The 17600-nt window shown below is 43.9% G+C and overlaps 1 protein-coding gene across 2 annotated transcripts in view; it reads right to left on the minus strand.

The window, feature by feature from the left end:
- The window catches only part of SPECC1 (sperm antigen with calponin homology and coiled-coil domains 1), a 205083-nt gene that overhangs the window by 61971 nt on the left and 125512 nt on the right, over nucleotides 1–17600 (minus strand). For both annotated transcript variants that reach the window (XM_081945396.1, XM_081945397.1), the window contains 3 exons: nucleotides 14665–14872; nucleotides 11706–11779; nucleotides 3751–3932 (listed from right to left, as the gene is read on the minus strand). In XM_081945396.1, coding sequence (XP_081801522.1) covers nucleotides 3751–3932; nucleotides 11706–11779; nucleotides 14665–14872 — 464 coding nt within the window. The remainder of the gene's footprint in view (nucleotides 1–3750; nucleotides 3933–11705; nucleotides 11780–14664; nucleotides 14873–17600) is intronic.

The raw sequence follows: 17600 nt of genomic DNA on the forward strand, positions 1-17600 counted from the left end.
AAACGTCAATATTATGCCGCTCTTATTGCGTCCGCAGATAACCACCCTGCTGCCCTGTTTCGGGTGACTCGCTCCCTCTTGTTTGAGAGACCGCGGGAAGCCCCTTTACAGGACAGAGCAGAGGAGTTTGGGAAATATCTACAGGACAAAGTCGCTCAAATCCGGATGGGATGGGCCCCTTTCAGTAGTCCAGCTGAGACGCCCGCGGCGAATCTTGAGGGACCGCTTTGGGAGGAGTTTGACTCGGTTGCCATCGAGGATTTGGACAGGTTGCGTGGACGTCTGCGACCTACCACATGTTTATTGGACCCGTGTCCCTCCTGGCTTGTACTGGCATCCTGGGAGGTTACACGCGACTGGCTCCTGGGCCTAGTGAACGCTTCGTTGGGTGAGGGGCTTCTACCGACCGCCTTGAAAGAGGCGGTGGTGAGGCCCCTGCTCAAGAAGCCTTCCCTGGACCCAACGGACCTAGTCAATTATCGTCCAGTCTCCAACCTTCCTTTTTTAGCGAAGGTTGTAGAGAGTGTGGTAGCACAACAGTTCCCATGTCACCTGGAGGAGAATGATTATCTAGACCCGCGCCAGTCCGGCTTCTGACCCGGGCACAGCACGGAGACGGCCTTGGTCGCATTGGTTGATGATCTCTGGAGGGCCAGAGATAGGGGCTGTTCCTCTATCCTGGTCCTATTAGATCTCTCGGCGGCGTTCGATACCATCGACCATGGTATCCTGTTGCACCGGCTAGAGGGGCTGGGAGTCAGGGGCACCGTTCTACGGTGGTTTGGCTCCTACCTCTCTGACCGGACGCAACGTGTGTTGGCAGGGGAGCAGAGATCGACCCGGAGGCCACTCACATGTGGGGTACCTCAGGGGTCGGTGCTCTCGCCTCTCCTGTTCAACACATACATGAAACCGCTGGGCGAGATCATCCGTGGTTTTGGGGTGGGATATCATCTGTATGCTGATGATACTCAGCTATACATTTCCACCCCGAACCACCCCAATGAGGCCGTCGAAATGATGTCCCGGTGTTTGGAGGCCGTACGGGTCTGGATGGATGGCAACCGACTAAAACTCAACCCTTCCAAGACGGAGTGGCTGTGGCTTCCGGCCTCCCGGTTCAACCAGTTGCTTCCATCTCTAGCCATTGGGGGCGTGCAACTGGCCCCCATGGAACAGGTGCGCAATTTGGGCGTCCTCCTAGATGCCCGGCTGTCCATGGATGACCATGTAACAGCCGTGGCAAGGGGGGCGTTCCATCAGGTTCGCCTGATGCGCCAATTGCGCCCCTTATTGGACCGGGATGCCCTACACACAGTCACCCATGCGCTAGTGACGTCTCGCCTGGACTACTGCAATGCTCTCTACATGGGGCTTCCCTTGAGATGCACTCGGAGACTGCAGTTGGTCCAGAACGCGGCCGCGCGGGTGATTATGGGGAGGACTAGATACTCCCCTGTAACACCTCTCCTGCGCGAGCTGCACTGGCTTCCTGTAGTCTACCGAGTGCGTTTCAAGGTTTTGATTATGATCTTTAAAGCGCTTCATGGCACAGGACCTAGTTACATGCAGGATCGCATCCTGCCCCATACATCCCTACGACCAATCCGCTCACACAGAGAGGGACTTCTCCGGGTGCCGTCCGCTAAACAGTGTCGGGGGGCGACACCCAGGAGCAGAGCCTTCTCTGTGATGGGCCCAGCCCTGTGGAATGACCTCCCCTGTGACATCAGGACTACTTCCGATCTCCGCTCCTTCCGTGTACAGCTGAAGACCCACCTCTTTCAATTATCTGGCCTGGCTCAACCGTAAATTTTTCTTACTCCTCCTGACAGTTCTTTTAAATTTTTAAATTTCAAATTGGGTTTTTACAATTGGGGTATTTTAATGGTGACTTTTAATTGTCCAATGTGATGTAATTTGTTACCTCCTCCATGCATGTATGTCCTGTATATATGTATGTTTATGTGTTTGTATATATGTTTTATGTTTTATATGCTCCATTGTACGCCGCCCCGAGTCCTGTCTGGAAAGGGAGCGGCTAATAAATTTAAATTTATTATTATTATTATTATTATTATTATTATTATTATTATTATTATTATTATTATTATTATTATTATTATTATTATTATTATTATTATTATTAATAATAATAATAATAATAATAATAATAATAATAATAATAATAATAATAATAATAATAATACAATACAATACAATACAATAGTAGAGTTGGAAGGGACCTTGGAGGTCTTCTAGTCCAACCCCTGCCTAGGCAGGAAACCCTATACCGTTTCAGACAAATAGCTATCCAACATCTTCTTAAAGACTTCCAGTGTTGGGGCATTCACAACTTCCGGAGGCAACTTCTGTTCCACCAATTAATTGTTCTCACTGTCAGGAAATTCCTCCTCAGTTCTAAATTGCTTCTCTCCTTGATTAGTTTCCACCCATTGCTTCTTGTTCTACCCTCAGGTGCTTTGGAGAATAGTTTGACTCCCTCTTCTTTGTGGCAACCTCTGAGATATTGGAACAATGCTATCATGTCTCCCCTGGTCCTTCTTTTCATTAAACTAGACATACCCAGTTCCTGCAACCGTTCTTCATATGTTTTAGTCTCCAGGCCCCTAATCATCTTTGTTGCTCTTCTCTGCACTCTTTCTAGAGTCTCCACATCTTTTTTACATCTGGTGACCAGAACTGGATGCCGTATTCCAAGTGTGGCCTTACCAAGGCATTATAAAGTGGTATTAACACTTCACGTGATCTTGATTCTATCCCTCTGTTGATGCAGCCTATTATTATTATTATTTTATTTGTCTGGAAGGGCATAGGGCAGAGGTCACCAAACCCAAGCCCACTCCAGGCCTTGGCCTGTTTGAAAGCGGGTGGCGTGTGCGCTGGCCCTCCGCTTGCGTGGGCCGGGTACCTCCCTCCCTCCCTCCCTCCACCAGGCTGCCAATGGTAAAAGTTGGGGACCGCTCGCCTAAGGTCTCTTGCTTGAGCAGAGGGGTGGACTAGAAGACCTCCGAGGTCTCTTCCAACACCGTCATTCTGATTTTTATAAAACCTGAGCGGCTGAGAAAAGGACACCACATTCTGGGTGCAGGCTGACCGGTCCTGAACTGAAGGAACCGTCCAATGGTACCGTTTGGAAGATGGGCAGTTAATAAATTTTACAAATAGACAGATAAATGAATGAATAAATAAATAAATGGATAAATAAATGAATGAAAGGATCAATGAGTAAATAGATGACTAAACCAATAAAAGAATGAGTAAATAAAGGAATAAATGAACGAGTAAATAAATGAATAAGTAAATGAATGAATGAGTAAATAAATGGATAAATGAATGAATGAATGTGTAAATAAATGAATGGATGAGTAAATAAATGAATGAATAAATGAATGAGTAAATAAATGAATGACTGAGTAAATAAATGATTGAGTAAATAAATGACTGACTAAATAAATGAGTGAATAAATAAATAAATATATAACCAACCAACCCCGTTCCTGCCCACTGTGCAATACAATACAAACAGTGTGTAACAACCACGCTTTTTTTGCACACAAATTACAACAGCGCCTTTCGACAAAGCCTGTGCGCAAGAGACAGAGTGGCGCAGAGCTGCTCCCCAACAGTGGGGAGAAGGAAAGTTACCCCCGACCCAGACTCCTAGGGCAGGTAGGGGGGTTGCTAGGACCCCTTCCCCACCACCGCCGCTGCCCCCAGCCCCCTCACCGGCTGCTGCCGCCTTGAACTTCCTCCAGTTCCTTCTGCAACCGTGCAGTTTTCTCCTCCTCCTCCAGGAGGCGCCGTTTGACGGCGCGCAGCTCTTGTTGCACCTCGCATTTGATGTCGTTGGCCACCACCACAGCGGTCTGCAGGTCGGCTTGGAAGCGGTGCCATTCCTCCGTCTCCTCCTAGGGGGCAGAGAGAGGGAGGGTGAGGGTTGGCTAGCAACCATGGCAAAGAGGATACAGGCAGTCCTCGACTTACGACCACAGTGGACGGGGACCCACATTACTGTTGCTAAGCGAGACATTTGGTTCAATTGAGCTTTGCCCCATTTTACTATGTTTCCCGCCGCCGTTGTTAAGCGAGTCGCCGCAGTTGCGAAGTCAGTAACTGCATCTGGCTTGCCCGTCGAGTTGGCTAGTCAGGTCGCAAAAGGGGCTCGGCCGTCATAAATACAGGTAGTCCTCGACTTACAACCGTTCATTTAGTGGCCGTTCAAAGGCACCGAAGAAAGTGATTTAGGACCGTTTTTCACACTTACGACGGTTGCAGCATTCCGGTGGTCACATGATGCTTGACAACCGACTCACATTTATGACGGGGTCCCGGGGTCATGTGATCATCCTTTGTGATGTTCTGACCAGCAAAATCCACGAAGAAGCCAGATTTGACTCATTTTATGACTTTTCCTGCCACCGTTACTAAGAGAGTCACCACAGTTGTTAGGTCAGTAACATGGTCGTTAAGCGAACCCAGCTTTATGAATTGACTTTGCTTGTCTGAAGGTCGCAAAAGGGGACACCGGGACACTGCAACCGTCATAAATGAGTCAGATATGACCATTGGGATGCTGCAAAGGTTGTAAGTGTGAAAAACGGTCACAAATTACTTTTTTCAGTGCCGTTTTAACGTCCAATGGTCCCTAAACAAACAGTCGTAAATCAAGGACTGCCCTGTATAATCCCCATAATTCCCTAGCCTTCATGGCCACTGCTAGGAATTCTGGAAATTAAGTCCATCCATTAATAACTGACTGTAAAGATGTCCATCACCGGACACAAATTAAAAATAAAAACAGAACATTTAAAATAAATACAATCCAAAAACAGTAATTGAAAAAAACAATAAATAAATAAATTGAAAAGAGCTAATTCAATGAATTGAATTAATTAAAAATAATTTTCTGTTGTCTGTTTTCTATGTTTTTTATTCTGCGACAATGTTTTTTTTCTCAAACTTGGCAACTTTAAGGTGTATGGACTTCTACTCTGAGTACTAAAGTTGTCCAGGTTACGAAATATTGTTAAAAACATTCTAATTAAGTCTTATTCCCCCCTCCCCCACTTCTTTGGATGCCATTTTTTAAAACTTCAGTGCAGTGTATAACAACAACAACAACAATAATAATAATTAAATGGCGGAAATACAATCAAGGCCATAAATACCTGGGCAATACCAGTTATAAGATACACAGCTGGTATAGTTAACTGGACACAAGCTGATTTGGACATTTTGGACCGAAAAACAAGGAAACTAATGACAATGCACTACAGTTTACATCCACGTGGTGACACTGATAGACTATACCTGCCCCGAAAATCAGGTGGCAGAGGATTATTACAAGTGAAGCAAATAGTTGAAGAAGAAAAACATGCACTGGCAGATTATTTAAAAGAAAGTCAAGAACATCTATTAATCGAAGTAAAGAACAAAAATCTACTGAAGGCCCAACAGACGAAACAAGAATACAGAAAAGATGTGATAAAATCAAGAATGGAGAGTTGGCAGAACAAAGCATTGCATGGCCAATTTCTGGAAAAAATAAAAGATAAAGTGGACAGTGAAAAAACTTGGTTATGGTTAACAACAGGTACATTAAAGAAAGAAACAGAGTCACTAATCCTGGCTGCGCAAGAACAAGCTATCCGCACAAATGCCATTAAGACCAAAATCGAAAAATCCTCTGATGATGCCAAATGCAGACTCTGCAAAGAAGTTGATGAAACTGTTGACCACATACTCAGCTGCTGTAAAAAAATCACACAGACTGATTATAAATTGCGGCACAATTCAGTAGCACAAATGATCCACTGGAATTTGTGCCAAAATTATAATATTAAAACAACAACAAACTGGTGGGAACATAAGCCTGAAAAAGTCACCGAAAATCAGATGGTCAAGATCCTGTGGGATTTTCGTATACAAACAGACAAAATACTAGCGCATAACACACCAGACATCACACTGGTTGAGAAAAAGAAGGTTACAATCATAGACATCGCAATACCAGGTGATAGCAGGGTCGACGAGAAGGAACATGAAAAAGTCGCGAAATACCAGGACTTAAAAATTGAAATTCAACTATTATGGCACAAAGCAGCAGTGGTAATTCCAGTGGTAATCGGCACACTGGGAGCTATTCCAAAAGCACTGGAATTACATTTAAAACAGTTAAAACTTGACAAAATCACCATCAGTCAAATGCAAAAAGCTGCACTGCTTGGATCTGCACGTATATTACGAAAATACGTTACGACGTCCTAGGCCCCTGGGTGGGGCCCAACTAGTCATCAATGCCAAATCCGGCGAAACAACTGGCCGCTGTGATACAATTCTGTTGATGCAATAATAATAATAATAAATATTATTATATACTTTATTCATGAAACATGAAACTCAGCCAACTGAACATTCAAAAATGCCTTACAAATACCAGTGACTGGTGCTGATGGTTGATATGGTTTGCTGCCAGCATCCTAGGTATCAACCAAGGACCTTCTTCAAATATAAGATGTTCCGAGTAGCGCAGTTTTTTGCAGTCCCGCTGGTGTTATTTCAGGAAGCTGCAATTTGTTGATGTATCTGTTGATGTATATGTATTTGTTGATGATGTTGTTATTATTATTATTATGTTAATTTTTTGTGAGATTCACAGCCTTTGGGGCTGGTTGGTAGCCTAACAGCTGGAGTCCTAACCAAGGACCTAGGAACTGTTAAGGTAACGTCGGAGGATATAAGCTGCTCCAAGTAGGGTGGTTTTTTGTAGAGTCAGAATGTCCAAGTCAGGTAAATTCAGAATTTCCAAATAGCCAGGTAGCTCTTTAGGCTCAGGACCTAGGTACTTGCGGGATCGCATCCTACCACACACTTCCCTGCGACCGATTCGCTCTCACAGGGAAGGACTCCTCCGGGTGCCGTCCACTAAGCAATGCCAACGGGTGACACCTAGGAGTAGAGCCTTCTCTGTGATGGGCCCAACCCTCTGGAATGACCTCCCCCCCGATATCAGAACCACCACCGACTTCCGCTCCTTTCGACAAAAACTGAAGACTCACCTGTTCCGTTTAGCCGGCCTGGCCCATTTATAGTTTTGTTCTGCCTCCTGGCAGAAATTTTAATTGGGTATTTTTAGGGTATTTAAATATTGCTTTCAATTACTTTGCTTCAGATATGTACAGTTTCTTATTGCCTCCTCTTTTGTGTTTGTATTTTCTATTTATTGACGTGTTTTTATTTGACTGTACACCGCCCCGAGTCCCTTTGGGGAGAGGGGGTGGTATAAAAATCTAAATAAAAGTAAAGTAAAGTAAAGTAAAGGTATTGCTCCAAGGGCTCCAATTACAATTGGGACAACGCTTGATTTCTTTTTCCACAGTCGCTCAACCTCAATTTGCAAGTCCCGGTATTTTGTGATTTTTTCTTGCTGTTTATCTTCAATTCGTGCATCACCAGGTATTGCAATGTCAATGAACCAAACTTTTTTCTTTTCAATTATTGTTATGTCAGGTGTGTTGTGGGCCAAGTGCCTGTCAGTCTGGATTCTGAAGTCCCACAAGATCTTGACTTTCTCATTCTCTAAAACCTTCTCCACCTGATGGTCCCAGTGGTTTTTGCTGTACTCCAATCCAAACTTTTGGCACAATTTCCAGTGAATAATCTTAGCAACTCGGTCATGGCGTTGTAGGTAGTCAGTTTGTGAAATTTTGCTGCACCCGCTGATCAAGTGGTCGACTGTCTCATCTTTCTCATTACAGAGGCGACATTTGCTGTTGGTGGTAACATTTGAATTTTTGCCTTCATGCAGTTTGTGGCTAAGGCTTGTTCTTGAGCTGCCAAAATAAAGCCTTCTGCTTCTTTTTTCAGTACTCCTGATCTTAACCAGTTCCAAGTTAGTTTTTGGTCAGCTTTGCCTTCAATACTTTTCAAGTATTGGCCATGCATAGCTTTGCTTTTCCAATTTTCAGCTCGCTTCCTAATTACTTCTTTCTTATATTCAGCTTTTGACTTAGTTGTCTTCAAAAGACCTCCTTTATTTACTTCCTTAATCATTGGTTCTTCACTTTTCTGGATGTAATCATTCAAGCTGTGTCTTTCTTCTTCCACAGTCTGCTTTACTTGTAGGAGTCCTCGACCACCCTCTGCTCTTGGTAGATACAATCGGTCAACATCACTTTTAGGGTGCAAAGCATGATTCATTGTCATAAGCTTCCTTGTTTTTCTGTCCAAATTGTCCAACTCCATCTGGGCCCAGTCAATTATTCCTGCAGAGTATCGAATCACAGGTATAGCCCAGGTATTTATGGCTTTTATGATGTTTCTCCATTCAATTTGGACTGTAATATCTTGCAAATTCGTCGAATGTACTTGGCTGACGTTATTTCCTTGACTTTATTATGCATTAAGTCAGAGGCCTCTAAAATCCCCAAGTACTTATAGCCTTCTTCTGGTTTTACTGCCTTTATCATTTCTTCATTCTCAAGTTGTATTCCATCATCTTCTATGACCTTGCCTGCCTTGGTTGCCATTGTTGCACATTTGTCAATTCTAAACTGCATACCAATGTCTTGGCTAAATTCTTTTGTGCTTTCAATTAATAAATTCAGTTCAGCTTTTGTTTTACCAAACAGCTTCAAATCATCCATGTACACCAAGTGTGTAATTTTCAGTCCTCTCTTTGCAAGTTCGTATCCACAGTTCACCCTCTTCAAAATGGTTGTTAGTGGTAGCATTGAGAGTATAAAAAGTAGGGGTGAAAGGGGATCACCCTGGAAAATGCCTCATTTAATTTCAACTTCACCCAGTTCTTCTTCATTAGCTATAAGCTTCGTTTTCCAGAGGTTCGTTGACATTTCCATGAATTTTTGTATGTTGCTGCTAATGCCAAAGATTTTCAGGCATTTCTTGATCCATCTGTGGGGAACTGAATCAAACGCTTTCTTATAGTCTATCCAAGCCATGAACAGGTTGGTTCGTCTTTTCTTTGAATTCTTTAGGATTAGCTTGTCAATCAGCAGTTGGTCCTTTGTTCCTCTTGAATTTTTGCAGCATCCTTTCTGTTCTACAGGAAGCAAGTCATTTCTTTCCAAGTATCTGTAAATTTGGTTTGCAATGATACCAGTAAGGAGTTTGTATGTTGTTGGCAAACAGGTGATTGGCCTATAGTTTCCTTTTTCTTTATCTTTTTGGATCAAAAATGTCCTTCCAGTTGTCATCCATTCATCATTGCCAAGTGTTTTTAAGATCTGGTTCATTTGGGCTGCCAATCTTTTGTGCATACTTGTAAGTGACTTTGGCCAGAAACCATGTCGCTCATCTGGTCCAGGTGCACTCCAATTCTTCCCTTTTCTTGACTGCCTTTGCACCATTTCTTTTGTTATTTTCACATCTTCCATTTTATGCACTTTAATAGAATCCTCAACCTGCTTAATCCATGTTGCATTTCTGTTGTGCTTCTTGTTGTTTTCCCACAAACTCTTCCAGAATTTCAGAGCTTTCTCTTTATCAGGCTTTTCATTTGTTGTTACTCCATCTCCACTTTCTAAGCTCTTATAAAAACTGATTTGCTCTGAACTGTGAATTTTCCTTGAACTGAGTTACTCGATTTTCATACCGTTTTAATCTTTTCAGCAATGGCAACAACCCTCTGCTTCAGCTCTTCAATTATTACCGCAATCTCCTTATTCTCCAAATCGTATCTTGCTTCCAAGGCTGCTTTTGACCTGCTTGTTCTTTAGCTGACATTATTATTATTATTATTATTTTGAATGCTAGGAGTCTGGCTTATGTGTTCTGGTTTTGCATTTATCATTGTTTTGTTTTGTTGGATGGTCTGCAATTTTCCCAGAGCTGTTTGGGTTGAGGTGGGCAGCCATACAAGTATTTTAAATAAATAAAACATTACCCAGGAATGTCCGGCCCTCTCCAACTGTCTGAAAAGACCTGGCTGCAGCCAGTTTGATCGGCTTTTGATTTGATTTGGCATCCTCATATTTTCCTGTTTCTTTTCCCCCCTGAATCGCTTGGCTTTGATGTTGGGAAATATTTGCCTCTCTCTCATGAGAGCAGCTGGGGTGGCCTGAGGGGGGAAGAAAAGTCAGGTGGGTGGGTACAGCTGATACTGCCTGAGGGATCTGCAGGGCTGGGTGGGGGGATCCCCACTGCCTGTCGATCTCTGATCAAGTGGGATCATCTTTCCTCACACTGCTGTTGTTGATAGCCTAACAGAAAACCTCACTTGGTGCCCTCTGAGCATGGTGGTTTTCGTGCAGACGTTTCATTACCAAACTAGGGAACATCATCAATGCTAGAAGGGAGTGTGGTTTGCAAAGAGGAGGAGGAGGAGGAAGAGGAGGAGGAGGGCTGTGGGGTCTTTGATACTCTCTGAGTTTGGGATGTTTTTTTGCAGACATTTCATGACCCAACTAGTTAACATCATCAGTGCTAGAAGGGAGTGTGGTTTGCAGAGAGGAGGAGGAGGAAGAGGAGGAGGAGGAGGAGGAGGAGGAGGAGGACAGCTGTTGGGTCCTTGGTGCTCTCTGACCTTGGTGGTTTTCGTGCAGACGTTTCATTACCGAACTAGGCAACATCATTGTTAGGAATGTAAGCTAACAGTTGGGTCAGCAATATATAAACCAGGATGGTAGTACTGTAGCTTTAAGTATTGCTGTAATGTGATTGGTTGCTGTTACCTCAAGCAGCCATAAGAGGGAGCCAGAATGACTGTTAGTTCTCTGTTTTTTAGACGCTGATCGGTGTAGATGTATCGTGAGGTACTGTGTTTTTGCTACTGTTAGCCTAAACTGATTATTTGATACTGGACTGTGTTCGAAGGATCATTCCTTAACTGAGAACATTGATAACTGACTGACTGAACCGTTTATAACTTGGACTGTAAAATGAACTCTGAATACCTCTATATTTCCACATAGTAAACTACTATCTTTTATACTATTCAGTGTCTCTGTATGCTGGTTTTTGCGTGTTCTTCCATACCACTCTCATTACGCTTCTCTGCATACTCCCTTTTCTAACGGGGAGCTTACTTACTTAACACTTATCAGTGCTAGAAGGGAGTGTGGTTTGCAGAGAGGAGGAGGAGGAGGAGGAGGAGGAGGAGGAGGAGGAGGAGGAGAGCTGTTGGGTCCTTGGTACTCTCTGTGCTTGGGTTGTTCTTTTGCAGATATTTCATTACCAAACTAGTTAACATCATCAGTACTAGAAGGGAGTGGGGTTTGTGGAGTAAAGAAGGAGAAAGGGAGGAAGAGGAGAAGAAAGATGAGGAGGAGGAGGAAGAGTGCAGGGTCCTTGGTGCTCTCTGAGCGTGGTGGTTTTCTTGCAGACGTTTCCTTACCGAACTAAGTAACATCATCAGTGTTTAGAACGGGGTAGTGGTTTGGTCTACGTTGTGTAGGTACAGTACACAACAGCCCAATCACGGATCTACTGAGAAGATAGCAACACTCCCACACAACACTAACAAGGCAACCTACAGTAAATAGAGCTCAAATCTCACTCGCTTCTAGCACTGATGATGTTACCTAGTTGGGTAATGAAATGTCTGCAAGAAAACCACCTCCGTCAGAAGGCACTAAAGACCTCGCAATTCTCCTCCTCCTCTTCACCAAGGACCGCACAGCTCATCCCTGAGCTAAAAATATTCTCTTCCGTTGTACCCTCACCTTAATTTGCTTATTCAGCATCTTCAGTTGCCTCTCCAGTTCCAACTTCTGATCTTCCAATTTGAGCAGGTTATCTGGGAACAAAAAGGATTTTGAAACTCAACAAGGAGAGAAGTAACCCTGGAACGAAGGGGAAACTTCCTAAGACTGAGGACAATTGACCAGTGGAACTGCTTGCCACCAGAAGTTGTGGGTTCTCCATCTTTGGAGGCTTTCGAGAAGAGATTGGACCGCCTTTTATCTGGAATGGTATTAAGAGTTTCCTGCCTGAGCAAGGGGTTGGACTAGAACAGCGATGGCGAACCCTTTTTGGCTCGCGTGCCACAAGTGGGGGGAGCGCGGGGGAGTCGTGTGCGGGCGTGCCGCACCCATAATGCAACGCGTGATCCCCCAGTGCACATGCGCACACAACGCACCCCCCCATTTTTATATGCTTTTTTTGCCTTCCCCAGGCTCCAGAGGCTTTATAGGAGCCTGGGGAGGGCGAAAAGAGCCTTCCCCCCCCCCCCCCGGAGGCTTCAGGGACCGTCCGGAGGCTTCCCTGAAGCTTTCGGAGCGCTTAAAACCACCCTCCGAGCAAACCAGAAGTGGGGGGGGGGGAAGGCTCTTTTCGCCCTCCCCAGGCTCCTATAAAGCCTCTGGAGCCTGGGGAAGGCAAAAAATAGCTTTTAAAAAGGTGAACTCAGCTGGCCAGCGCGCGCATGTGCGCTGGCCAGCTGACAGGCCAGCGCCTCGCGTGCCCTGACAAATGGCTCCGTGTGCCACTTGTGGCACGCGTGCCATAGGTTCGCCATCACTGGACTAGAAGACCTCCAAGGATGAACAATCTGCTCTTGATCAAAATAAAATGGATTTCTTTTGCAAAATAACATTTATTTCTTTTGCAAAATAAAACTGATTTTTTTTTGCAAAATAAAACTGATTTTTTTTTGCAAATTAATACTGATTTCTTTTGCAAAGTAAAATTGATTCACTTTACAAAATAAAATGGATTTCTTTTGCAAAATAAAATGGATTTCTTTTGTGAAATAAAATTGATTTCTTTTGCAAAATAACATTTATTTCTTTTGCAAAATAACATTTATTTCTTTTGCAAAACAAAACTGATTTCTCTTGTAAAATAAAACTGATTTCTTTTGCAAAGTAAAATTGATTCATTTTGAAGAGTAAAATTGAAGGGAAGGGAATATTTTGGGTCCTGCAAAATAATAAAAAATTTATGTTCCACTCGTAAATCAATGATTTCAGCTCCCAACGTCAGCCAGCAGGTGGCACTCTTGTCTCACCCATAGAGCTGCCGGCTGATCTTGATTATATATTTGTAAGCTATGCCGGTCCTTAAATGGATCATCGCCTCATGGCATCCAATTTTATGACCTTTTTGCAGCGGTCATTAAGCAAACCTATTGTTTGCGATGCGTGTTCTTCCTCTGGAAACCGCAAGTAAATGCCGGTTTTCAGCAAAAGGCCGTAAATCGTGACCACGTGATGGGGGTCAAACAGCCATCAATGCAACCTGGTTACGGAGCCCCTGAAAATGGGGTCACATGACTGCAGAGGAAGGAGGAGGGAGCCGCCATCAGAATTTGAATCCGGGTTGTGAGTATCTTTTGAGGGATCTGTCCTAAACAGACTTCAATTAGTTGTGACCAGTTTACAGTTTTTTCTTAAACTCCTGGGTTTTTGACAAAAAGGAAAACTTTGGTGATAATCATATTATTATCATAATCATTTAATAACGGTGGTGATTCGATTAATGACCACCGCAAAAAAGGTTTGTAAAATCGGGGCAAGATATGATGGGAAACATCACTATTGAAAAGGGGAAAGAGGAAGGAGGTGAGAAGGAGGAAGAAAAAGTGTGTGTGTGAGAGAGAGAGAGAGGAAAAAGACAAAAAAAAAGAAAGAGAAAGAAAAGAAGGAATGTAGGAAGGAAGGAAGGAAAAGAAAAATTGAAAGAAAGACAGAAAAAGAGAAAGATTGAGAGGGAAAGAAAAGAAACTAAGAAAGAAAGAAAGAAAGAAAGAAAGAGAGAAAGAAAGAGAGAAAAAAGAGAGAGAAAGAGAAAGATTGGGAGGGAGAGAAAAAAGAAAGAAAGAAAGAGGAAAGGAAGAGGCAAAGAGAAAAACAGAGAAAGAAAAAGATTGAGAGAAAGGGAGATGATAGAAAGAAAAAGAAAAGAAGGAATGTAGAAAGGAAGGAAGGAAAAGAAAAATTGAAAGAAAGAAAGACACAGAACCAGAAAAAAAGAAAGATTGAGAGGGAAAGAAAAGAAAAGAAAGGAAGAGGAAAGGAAGAGGGAAAGAGAAAGACAGAAAGAAAAAAAGAAAGATTAAGAGAAAGAAAGAAAGAAAGAAAGAAAGAAAGAAAGAGAGAAAGACAGAGAAAAAGAGAAACATTGAGAGAGGGAGAGAAAAAAGAAAGAAAGAGGAAAGGAAGAGGCAAAGAGAAAAACAGAGGGAAAGAAAAGGATTGAGAGAGGGAGATGATAGATAGAAAGAAAGAGAAAGAAAAGAAGGAATGTAGAAAGGAAGGAAAAGAAAAATTGAAAGAAAGAAAGAAAGACACAGAGACAGAAAAAAGAAAGATTGAGAGGGAAAGAAAAGAAAGAAAGAGGAAAGGAAGAGGGAAAGAGAAAGACAGAAAGAAAAAAAGAAAGATTAAGAGAAGGAAGGAAGGAAGGAAGGAAGGAAGGAAGGAAAGAAAGAAAGAAAGAAAGAAAGAAAGAAAGAAAGAAAGAAAGAAAGAAAGAAAGAAAGAAAGAAAAACTTGCACAGGGTCGCAAGGGCAAGTCTTAACCCAGCTACTCCCTTTCCCCTATCCTACCTCACAGGGTTGTAGGGAAGACAAAACAGGTGTGTGTGCGTGTGTTTTGCAAGCTCCAACTGACTACCTTTCTGAACCCCCTGGAGGGTGAGGGGGATACCAGCTCCAGCCCACCCACCCAGCCGCTACCTACTCTCCAAGTCCCCGATGATCTGGTTGTCGTGCAGCTTGACCGCCCGGTGCTGCTCCACCTGGTCCTCCAGCTCAAAGATGGCCTCCTTCAGGTTCTTCAGCTCCGCCTCGCTTTCCGCGTTCTTCTCCTGCAGTCTCAGGCCCGTCTGGCTCAGCTGCTCCGCCTGCGCCATGCACGTCTCCTTCAGCTGCTCCCCTTCCTTCTCCACCTGGGGGGCGCGGGGGAGGCACAAAGCGGGGCATGAAAAGGATGTGGTGGGATTGAAATAATTGAACAATTTAACAACCGGTTCTCGAGGCGTGGCCGTGTGGTCATGTGACTGGGTGGGTGTGGCCAACTCAACGTCGCTCATCACATCCTGCCCCGCCTCCCGGACACTTTCCTCAAAGGCAGAGTTGGCCTTCTGCAATTCTGGCCGGTTTCAGACTAATCCGACCACTGGCTAGCCCCGCCCCTGCCCATTTTCCAAAAATGGCGCCAAAAAAAACGGCCAAGAAATGGGCAGGGGCAGGGCCAACCAGTGGTCGGATTGTCCGATTCATCGAACTGGGCAGAATTTTGACAAACGGTTCACCCAAACTGGTCCGAACCGGCTGAATCCCACCTCTGGATAGGGGGAATGGCACCCCGGAGCCCTCCACCATCCCGCCGGAAGACGTGGTCCTCCACTTACGAATGTTTGTTTAGCGAATTTTCAAATTTATGAAAGTGCTGGAAAAAGTTAGAATTGCGACGGGCGCTTGAGTTATGACTGACACCAGTGTTCCCCATGTATATACGCTTGTGATTCAGATGCTGGGCAACCAGCATGTACAAGTAGTCCTCAACTTATAACAGGTCATTTAGCGACAGTTTGAAGTTATGACAGCATTTGAAGTGACAACGGCACTGGAAAAAATGACCCTTGTTCACACTTACGACCGTTGCGGCATCCCCATGCTCACAAATGCAGATGCTTGGCAACTGACTCATATTTATGACGGCTGGCAGTGTCCTGGGGACATAGGATTCCCTTCCGACCAACAAAATGAGTGGGAATTCCAGGTTCACTTCAAACCATGTTACTAACTTAAGAACTGCAATGATTCACTTAACAACTGTGGCAAGAGAGGATGCAAAAGGTGGGGAAGCTCGCTTAACAATCCTGCTTGGCAATGAAACTTTTGGGTTCAATTCTGGCCGTAAGTCAAGGACTACTTGTTCAAGTAAATTGATTCAATAGCCCAGGGGCTTCTCTGTATCTCCCATGAAAACTTTTTAAGTTTTACGTACGGTTTCTTAAGCTTTTAATATATTATTGTACACCACTCAAGTTTCCTCTGCAAGGGCGATAGGCAGTTATTAAATGAGATAGATAGATAGATAGATAGATAGATAGATAGATGGATGGATGGATGGATGGATGGATGGATGGATGGATGGATGGATGGATGGACGGACGGACGGACGGACAGACAGCAAGGTACATACATATGGGAGAGAGATAGAGATGAGCGAAAGAGAGAGAGAGAGAAAAAAATAATTGGCAGGTGATAGATGATAGGTAGAGAGAGAGAATGATGATAGATGATTGCATGGAAAGTTGGATGAAGAGAGAGATAAAAAGGTAGATAGATGATATGTTTGATTGATTGATAGAAGGAGGGAGGGAGGTAGAGATAGACAGAGACAAATAGAGAAAAAATAGAGATGGATGGATGGATCAGACAGACAGACGATAGCGAGATACATATATATGGGAGAGAGAGAGAGATGAGAGAGAGAGAGAGAAAGATAATTGGCAGGTGATAGATGATAGGTAGAGAGTGAGAATGATGATAGATGATTGCATGGAAAGTTGGATGGATGAAGGGAGATATAAAAAGGTAGATAGATGATATGTTTGATTGATTGATTGATAGAGGGAGGGAGGGAAGTAGAGATAGACAGACAGAGACAAATAGAGAAAAAATAGAGATGGATGGATGGATGGATGAATGGATAGATAGAGACAGAAAGGCAGATAGATAACAGACAGATAGATGGTAAATAGATACATAGGGGGAGAGAGGGGAAAAGATGATAAGCAGTGATAGATGATAGAGAGTAATGATGGATGGATGGATGGATGAGAGAGGATAGGGGATAGATGACAGATAGATAAATAGAAATAGAGATAGAGAGATGATGGATAGATCAACTTTTATAAAAGGAAAACAAGGCACAGCAGGAGTCAGACACAAGAGGAAAAATCTATTCTAAGCCTCAGGAGTTGAACCAACACCAACAATGCTCCCTCTGGTTCCAGGCCACTCCCTCAACCGATTCACTTCCAAGTATCGCAAAGGTTTATTGGGTTACAAGTCCAAGATTTGCCAGGTGAATTTGGGCACAGAAGTGCACAACGTCACAACTGGTGGGCCGGGCACAAAAAAAGGGGGGGGGGAAATAGATTACCAGGGAGGTTGGGCAGAGAAAGGTGTGCTATAGAGCCAAAATATTTGCATACATGGCCCCTTTAAGACGGGTGGACTTCAACTCCCAGAATTCCCCAGCCAGCCAGCATGGCTGGCTGGGGAATTCTGGGAGTTGAAGTCCACCCGTCTTAAAGGGGCCATGTTGGAGACCCCTGCGCTAGAGTTGGGAATAGCTCTTCCCAAAAGATCAGGCAGGTTTTTCAGAGGTTGTCCTTGGGTTACGACCGTATTGGAGCTGCCCATCAGGGTCGTAAATCTTGACACTTATCAAGCGGGTCAGTCACAGGACTGAGTTGAATTCACTTTTTTTTTTCTGGGGGGGGGGTCATTAAACTGGACCCCTGATTTGCTACGGGGTGGTTTTGCTGAAAACCAGGAGTAAATGGTGGGGTGTGTTTTTTGGCAAAACCGGCGTCAAATGTAGCCACGTTAACTTCAAACGCTTTGCCAAGTGCCTAAAGTTTGGTCACATGATTTGGG

This window comes from Natrix helvetica, assembly GCF_964273705.1.
Source record: "Natrix helvetica genome assembly, chromosome: 2".
NCBI classification, from domain to species: domain Eukaryota; kingdom Metazoa; phylum Chordata; class Lepidosauria; order Squamata; family Natricidae; genus Natrix; species Natrix helvetica.